The 9,169-nt window shown below is 35.7% G+C and overlaps 1 protein-coding gene across 1 annotated transcript; it reads left to right on the top strand.

Annotated features, from left to right (window-relative positions):
* The first annotated feature begins 1,951 nt into the window (after positions 1–1,951).
* On the top strand, positions 1,952–5,957 carry LOC132119086 (uncharacterized). The gene is made up of 7 exons (XM_059528837.1): positions 1,952–2,015; positions 2,873–2,970; positions 4,205–4,363; positions 4,462–4,541; positions 4,616–4,811; positions 4,947–5,065; positions 5,742–5,957. The coding sequence occupies exons 2-7, from the start codon at positions 2,910–2,912 to the stop codon at positions 5,955–5,957; spliced, it is 831 nt and encodes a 276-aa protein (XP_059384820.1). The 5' UTR covers positions 1,952–2,015; positions 2,873–2,909.
* The last annotated feature ends 3,212 nt before the right edge of the window (positions 5,958–9,169 follow it).

Raw genomic sequence — 9,169 nt, 5'->3', positions numbered from 1 at the left:
GGGGAAGAAACTATTCTTGTGCCTTGCTGTTCTTGTATTTGCGGCTCTGAGGCGCCGGCCAGATGGCAAATGTTCAAAGATGGGGTGACTTGGATGTGAGGGATCCAGAGTGATTTTCTGAGTCCTTTTCCTCACTCTGGATGTGTACAGTTCTTGGAGGGTGGGCAGGGGAGCACCAATAATCCTTTCAGCAGTCCGAACAGTTCTCTGTAGTCTTCTGATATCTGATTTTGTAGCTGAACCAAACCAGACAGTAATTGAAGTACACAGGACTGACTCAATGACGGCTGAGTAGAACTGTTTCAGCAGCTCCTGTGGCAGGTTAAACTTCCTCAGCTGGCGAAGGAAGTACAACCTTTGTTGGGCTTTTTTCACAATGGAGCCAATGTGATTGTCCCACTTCAGGTCCTGAGAGATGGTGGTTCCCAGTAATCTGAATGACTCCACTGCAGCCACAGTGCTGTTCATGATGGTGAGTGGGGAAAGTGCAGGGGGGTTTCTCCTAAAGTCCACAGTCATCTCCACTGTTTTGAGCGTGTTCAGCTCCAGGTTGTTAAGACTGCACCAGACAGCCAGCTGCTCAACCTCCTGTCTGTAAGCACACAACTCCAGAGATCTGTTGAAGATCTGTGAAAAGATGGGGGCCAGCTGGTCAGCACAGGTTTTCAGACAGGCTGGTGTAACGCCATCTGGGCCTGGTGCTTTTCTTCTTTTGTTTTTCTTGAAGACCTGGCGCACATCATCTTCACAGATTTGAAGAGCAGGAGGTATGGAGAGGGGGATTGCAGGAGGTTGTGTAGGGAGATGGTCAGAGTGGGTGTTGGGGGTTTCAAATCTACAATAAAACTCATTCAGGTCGTTAGCAAGTCGTTGATTAGCCTCAGTGCAAGGGGATGGTGTCTTGTAGTTTGTGATGGCTCTCAGTCCTCTCCAAACTGAAGTAGAGTCGTTGGAAGTAAACTGGTCTTCCAACTTTTTAGCGTAGGTCTTTTTAGCCGCTCTAATCTCTTTGTTCAGTGTGTTCCTGGCCTGATTGTACAAGACCCTGTCCCCATTTCTGTAGGCATCCTCTTTGGCCTGACGAAGGTGTCTGAGTTTTACTGTAAACCATGGCTTATCATTGTTAAATGTTAAATAAGTCCTGGTAGGAATGCATATATCCTCACAGAAACTAATATAGGATGTTACAGTCTCTGTGAGTTCGTCCAGATCGGTGGTAGCAGCTTCAAAAACGCTCCAGTCTGTGATGTCAAAACAAGATTGTAAATCCTGCTCTGTTTCGCTGGTCCATCTCTTCACAGTCTTTTCTACAGGTTTAGCAGATTTAAGTTTCTGCTTGTAGGTCGGTATAAGATGAACCAGACAGTGATCAGAACGTCCCAAAGCTGCTCGTGGAACAGAGTGATATGCATCCTTTATTGTGGTGTAACAGTGATCCAGTATATTACTGTCTCTGGTGGGACAGGTAACATGCTGTCTGTATTTTGGCAGTTCACAGGAGAGATTGGCTTTATTAAAGTCCCCAAGAATGATTAAAACTATAACTATATTATAATAAATGTATAATATATTTTCATCTAATTTTAGGAACTGAGATGCGTTATTTTATTTGATCTTTTGCTGGTGACAGCATTGAACTGCTGGGTCCCAAGTGGTTAATACAAAAATAAAATGTTTTGGATTGCTTTAAAACTATAAACCTATCTGTGTAGAGATTCAAGACAAAATACAGCTCAAATGCAATAAAGGGGATTTTCATGTAATCAAAACACATAATATTCGTGCATTTTTATACATAAAATCATAAAGCTTTTTGAGTGCGTGTACGTGACTACATGTTGATGTTTATGGAGGAGAATTTGTGTGTTACTAATCCTTTCAAAGCTTCCCAAAAAACCAGCTGTTCATTATACGCATGCGTATATAAAAGGAACGCAACTTTTAACGCGCATGCGCTGGGCAATGTTGTCCTTCGAATGAGTTTAAATAAAGAGCCGGATCATTTGAATTTAAAGGTAAAGAGGAAGTGCGGAGCTGTAGTGTACTGTGTGAGGCACAGTAATTTTGCTCTAAGATTGTGCTGTTTGTACGTTTTGCTGGTTTTATTTTTTAGACTTGCACCAAATAGTATGTCAGGTTAGCTGAAAACTGAAATGTCACTCACTGCACGCGATTATGGCATCATTTAGCTTATGTAGTTAAGTTTTCGTTGTTGTCGTAATAAAAATAAAAATCCTCTAATTGCATTTTTTACTGCCCTTTAAGTTATTATATATTATGTGAAGCAATATCCTTATGATCATACTTGGAATAAACAGGCTAAAATGAATCCCAGTCAGTTATTTTAACAGCTGATGTATTGTGTTTTCATTTTACTTGTCAAAATAATCATACGCTTTTAGAGCAGTTATGTCATAACCAGAGATGTATGTAACATTTGCTGTAGTCTAGTCACTGTGGATGAGTAGATTTCTGTCAAGAACCTACTTTTATTTAGGAACAGTATATGAATATTTCACTATATATATAAAACTAAAGGGCAATCTAAGCATAAACTCTTGCTTTCTAGTATAAATATTAAACTTTCTTAAATCAAGAAAAATTTTATTGAGCAGGAGAATGACTTAGACACGTTTACTTATGACACAAAATAATTTATGATATTAACTGCAATGTATAAAAATGTATTACGTTTATGCTTACAACAAGAATGAATAGCTGTCAGTGGGTTGAGAAAAATAAACTTTATTTAAAGGTAAAACATAATTTTTTTAGCCCATTTACATTTTATTTTCACTTTGCAGATTAACACACTTAATTTGGATGCATTTTTCTCTTTTTTCTTTCTCTTTTCTCTTGTCCCTCTCTTCAGGTACAAGTTGGAGCTCCCAAACTACAGCCGACAGCTCATGCAGCAACTGTGTGCTCTACGAAAAGAGAAGCAGTTTTGCGACTGTTCCATCCTGTTGGGTGAGACCATGCACCCGGTTCACAAACTAGTGCTGGAGGCCTCCAGTAAGTTATTTAAGTCTGTTCTGGTAGGTTCTGACAGCATCTCGATTGACACAGATCTGCTGTCCTCCAGTGAGTTTTCTTCTCTCCTGGACATGGTGTAGACTGGTAAACTGCCTCCTGGGAAACACAACTTCACCAGTCTCATCGCCGCTGCAGACAGCTTGCAGATGTATGATGTGGCCGTTGGTTGTACGAACATTCTCAGTGACCTCATGAAACAGACTTCTGTGGAAACGGATGGAGCCTCAAGTTGTAAAACGTGACTGTGTTAAGGAGTCATCTGAATCGGAACAGGTTAATAGGGACAAGAACAGTCTTGAAGGTAAAAGTTTGATTAATTAATGGTTGACATTTCTGTTTGAGATCACTGTATTCCACAGGTTTTTATCAGTTAGGTTTACTTCTATGTTTAGAGGACAGTGCAGTTTAGTTGATCTCCCGAAATCAAGCTGGTATCACAAAAAAACCTACAGAATGCACAGTCATATGTTAAGGTTCTTGAGATCTGGAATACAGTCTCCAGAAGAGCGCGAGGGAAAGTAAAGTAATTGTGAAAAAGGGATAAAAGGTCTTATGTAACTGATTATTCACTTCTTAAAGGGATATTTCACCCAAAAATAAAAAATTGCTGAAGATTTACTCACCCTCAGACAGTTTCCTTTATCAGAACAGATTTGGAGAAATGTAAAATTACCAAATTTGCTCTTTTGCAGTGAATGGGTGCCGTCAGAATGAGAGCCCAAACAGCTGATAAAACATAATAATCCACAAGTAATCCACACCACTCCCGTCCATCAATTAACGTCTTGTGAAGAAAAAAGATATGTGTTCTGGCCAAGATAATCTGTATTAACCACTGATCTTTAATATAGAACATAGTCATATATAGATCAGTGGTATTAACGCTTCCTCCAGTGAAAACGTCTATCCCCTGTTGTAATCTTACATCAGAATCCACCAACTTTTTTTGATTAGATCGGTTTTGGACTGTTTTTGCTTATAAAGGTTGCCTGATCTTAGCATTTTTCACTGGAGAAAGCAACATTATGGATAGAGGACTACTTAGCCATAAGAAACAGTTTTTTAGCCAGAAGCAAAAAGCAAAAAAAAAAAAAATGTCTTGATGGAGTTGTTACATTGTTACAAACCATGTAATTTCTTTCACTAGTGTCTGTTCTTCCTAAGGTAGTGCTGCAGTGCTGTTCTGCTCCATCCTCTGGAGAGGTGGTGGAAAGGTTGTTATCTAAACTCAGAGAGATGACCATAAGTGAAGAAACGTTTCTGATGCTGCTGCCTGAGGTGAAGGAAAGCTCCTCAGATCTGCTTCAGGTTCTGGAGGCCCTGAAAGGTGCAAGGTTATGAATGAAGAGCAAAACGTGGCAACATCCATTTCATCATACACTATATTCCTTTAGCTAACACTTCTAATGACTGCTTCTTTGTCAGATAAACCAACAGAAGACAGGAGTGGGATTGATTTGTTGAGCCTTAGAATGGGTCCAGATATGAATGCAAACGAGAAAGAGGTAACTTTTGGAGTTTTACAGTGAATTCAATTAAAGGAAGCAGCTTTTAAACATATATATTTGTGTCCATTCAGTGTAATGGAGCTCTGCTGGCAGAGACAGGAGATGCTGAGGTGGCTGGAAGGCTGATATCTGCAGCATTGGACGGTTCACTGCAGGCGCTGACTGTTTGGAGGCTTCTGCTGTGGACAGAGACACACAGTCCAGAGCTGCGGCTTCTCATGCAGGAGGTCAAGGAGAAACCAAACGCTCAAAAACTTTTGCAAACCAGTGAGTGTCAAACAGCTTTTGAATCAACACACTGCTTTTGGTCACTACTCTGAAATTCACTGAAAGGATGAGTAAATTCTGAAAAAATAAGCATTTTAATTAGCCCTATAAATATTAAGCTGTTTCATTTTTTAGGTAAATACATAGGTGTGCTCTTCAAGCCCAAATCACTCATTCTGGAAACAATCAGTGACATTACCCTGCTCGAACAAGGTTTGGATGCAATGGATCATGGGACAGAGCAAGTTTCGGAGGTAAAAAATGAAGGAAAATATACTAAATTCATTCAATATAAATATTTTAGTTGCTTTAATTTGCATACATACACACACACACACACACGCACATATATATATATATACATATATATATATATATGTATATATATATATATATATATATATATATATATATATATATATATATATATATATATAATATACAAACACAAACTTTCAAAAGTTTAAGTTCCGTACGATTTTTTATGTAATTAATGTAATCCTGTGTGCTCAGGAAACATTTCTTTTTAACAGTGTTGAAAACCTTTCTTAATATTTTTGTGGAAATGGTGACAATTTTTTCATGATTCTTTGATGAATGGAAAGTCCAAAAGAACTGTGTTTATATGAAATAGAAAACATCTGTAACATTATATAATTGTCTTTACTGTCACTTTTGATCAATTTAATGTGTCCTTGTTGAATAAAAGTATTTCTCTATAATATGCACAGATGAATATAAAAAAAATAAAAATAATAATCTACTCTGGACCTTTAACCATTTTCAACATACTATAAATTAGAATAATAAACTACAGTAATTGCATAATGTTGTGTTTTCTACAGAATTTAGTTTTTGTGGTAAAGGAGCATAAGTACAGTATATAAAATAATATACAACATTATATAACATTATTTTTGTGTGTCCCAGTTTCTCCAGAGCTGTCGGAGAGCCGATGGCGAGCTGGAGTCAGTTCAACAGACTGTGGAGAGAGTTTTGAGTCGTGACTCAGAGTTCACTCTCCCAGCTGCTGTCTGCCAACCAGCAGAACTTCCCACAGCTGAAAGACCTCAAACATACTGGTGGAGGACTTCTCTGTATATAGAGATTTCTGATCATGATACGAAAGTTTGGCATCACTTTTGAATGCATCTGATGGAAAATCTTACACCTTTACATCTTATCCATATTCAAATCATTACAAAAAGATTTGTAATTAGTAGTATAATAGTATATATATTAATATTTAACTTTAATAAGTACAACAACGATTGTTGAAGTTAAATATAATCAAAAATATTTATATTATCATATTACAAATTTAATAATAATAATAATATTTGTAATTAGTAGTATAATAGTGTTTATATATTAATATATAATTACAACAACAATAATGATAAAGTTAAATATAATTAAATGTTTTATATTATTTATATAACAAATGTCATAATAATAGCAATACAATACTAATTATTAGTATGGTAAATAATAATATAAATATTGTTATATCAATTATGAATGAAATATGAATAATAATACTAATATTTAATTACTAATATAATTAAACTCATATACATCAATAATTTTATCTTTAAGCTAATTTGTTATTGAAAACACTAAATATTATGTTATTGATTATTAAATTAATATGATGATGATGAAGATATACACTATTTATAGTTGCATTATTAGTATTAGTATCATTGCTATTATTATTATTATTAATTAATTAAATAAACAAGTGTTTTCATTTGCATATTACTTTTTGCAAAAGTATCAAAATTGGTTTCAATTATAATTTCACTGGTAAAACATTTTGAAATGTCAAAAGTACATTACATCTACATTTTCTCTGTAAAATGAAACATGCAAAAGTCCAAAATTACTATTTAAAAAATCCCAATTATTTACTTTTTGAAAGGTCTGTTGGTTTATTTTTGGACATAAAATGATCCAATCACCAATCGTTCTTATGTCAGCACCGCTTTATGCATTCCATGTTTATATCTTTCAGGACTTTTGTATCATAAACGCACAGAATATTTCGAGGAGAGGCCGTACAAGTGCGAGGAGTGTGGGGCAAAGTTTGCTGCGACCTCGTCTCTGAAGAACCACATGCGTCTACACACGGTAGAAAAACCCGTCATCACACAGAACATCACACTTCATCTGTTGAATGATACAGTATTTCTCTCCACCAGAAAATACACCTTCAGTGTAACCTCTCTTTTTGTGGAATTAGCTTAGAAAGACAAAATGTAGTTTCTACACACAAAAATATATTAATATAGTTGCATTAGATACAAAATGATCGAAGTCAGTGGCATTTATTTTCAATTTATGTTTATTAATTTAGCAGACACTTTACCAGAGTATCTTATAAAAGAGGAACAAAAGCAATTTGTCAAAGAGACAACAAACAAACACACACAGGCACACTTTTCAAGCAAAACATTTATATTTATAAACATTAGATTTTTTGAGTAGATTTTAAAAAAAAATCTAACCAAGGCTATGTTTATTTGATCAAAATGCAGTAAAAAAAAGTAATAATATGAAAAAAGTAAAAAAAAAATAGTATATATATATATATATATATATATATATATATATTAATTATTTTAATTTATTCCTGTTATGCATAGCTAAATTTTAAGCATTAATATTCCAGTCTTCAGTATCACATGGTCCTTCAGAAATTATTCAGATATGCTGATTTGCTGCTAAAGAACCCTTTAAAACAATATTAAAAGTAATAGAGATGCTTACTCTTTTTGTGGAAACCTTGATACTTTTATATAATCTAATACAAAAATATGTAAATATATATTTTGATTATATTGATTATATATATATATATACAGTACAGACCAAATGTTTGGACACACCTTCTCATTCAAAGAGTTTTCTTTATTTTCATGACTATGAAAATTGTAGAGTCACACTGAAGGCATCAAGGTTTATTTGACCAAGAAGGAGAGTGATGGGGTGCTGCGCCAGATGACCTGGCCTCCACAGTCACCGGACCTGAACCCAATCGAGATGGTTTAGGGGTGAGCTGGACCGCAGACTGAAGGCAAAAGGGCCAACAAGTGCTAAGCATCTCTCGGGGAACTCCTTCAAGACTGTTGGAAGACCATTTCAGGTGACTACCTCTTGAAGCTCATCAAGAGAATGCCAAGAGTGTGCAAAGCAGTAATCAGAGCAAAAGGTGGCTACTTTGAAGAACCTAGAATATGACATATTTTCATTTGTTTCACACTTTTTTGTTATGTATATAATTCCATATATAATTCCACATGTGTTAATTCATAGTTTTGATGCCTTCAGTGTGAATCAACAATTTTCATAGTCATGAAAATAAAGAAAACTATCTGAATGAGAAGGTGTGTCCAAACTTTTGGTCTGTACTGTATATATATATATATATATATATATATATAGTTTTTTTTCTAATATTTGTATTTTATTTATTTTAGATCTATATTTTTTAAATAATAATTTAGTCTCCTCACAGACGCTCTCTGGTCTGTGGTACCACAATCGTACGGCTCACCCTGATAGCGCTTCTGCCCAGGGCAACAAAGCCGTTAGATCGCTGCTGCAGTGTGACAAGACATTTAGCCACCGAAAGAGTGTGCTGAAACACCAGATAACCAATCACACAGGTAATGACAGGAATGAACACCGATCCAAGTAAATTAGATTCTGTTACTGTTTGCTGCAGTGTACTAGTACTGATGGTGTTTGTACGTGTTTTCAGAAGTGTGCTTGTGGAAGTGTGTGAACGGTGACTGAACTCTGACGAGCGAGCTGGAGCTGCAGCAGCACGTGTGCAGCGGTCAGTCGAGTCTGACCGGCTCTGTGTTTAGCTGCATGGTCTGCTCTCTCCACTTCCCCTCTGAGCCCGAGTTCCAGCAGCACTTCACTTCACAGCAGGCCCCCAGTGCTCAAACGGTGGTACATTTTGTCATTTTAAAATTAAGTATTTAGTGTTATTTATTTAAAAACGAGGATAAATCAACTTACAGTGTAAGGCTCGTCGCCCTCAATTGTCAAATGCACTGCGCTCATTTCTGTTGCTTGTCCTCAATCTGAGTGAAAACTCAGGAGGGGCGGGAAAAACAATATTTTGAATTTGGACTGCAGTACCCATTTCAACCGCCAATATTACATACCGCACCTTTAATGATTTAATAATATTTTGCTACAAAAATAATTATAATAAACACTAAAAGTATTAGTGTTGTTATTAGTATTATTGGTGTGAATATCATTATTATTAATTAAATAAGTGTTTTTATTCGCACATTATTTTTGTTGTGATAACAATATTGGTATAAAGTATCATAAAA

Source organism: Carassius carassius, chromosome 38, assembly GCF_963082965.1.
Source record: "Carassius carassius chromosome 38, fCarCar2.1, whole genome shotgun sequence".
Lineage (NCBI taxonomy): Eukaryota > Metazoa > Chordata > Actinopteri > Cypriniformes > Cyprinidae > Carassius > Carassius carassius.
Note: the sequence above shows the minus strand (reverse complement) of the source record. Positions and strands in the feature narration are given on the sequence as shown.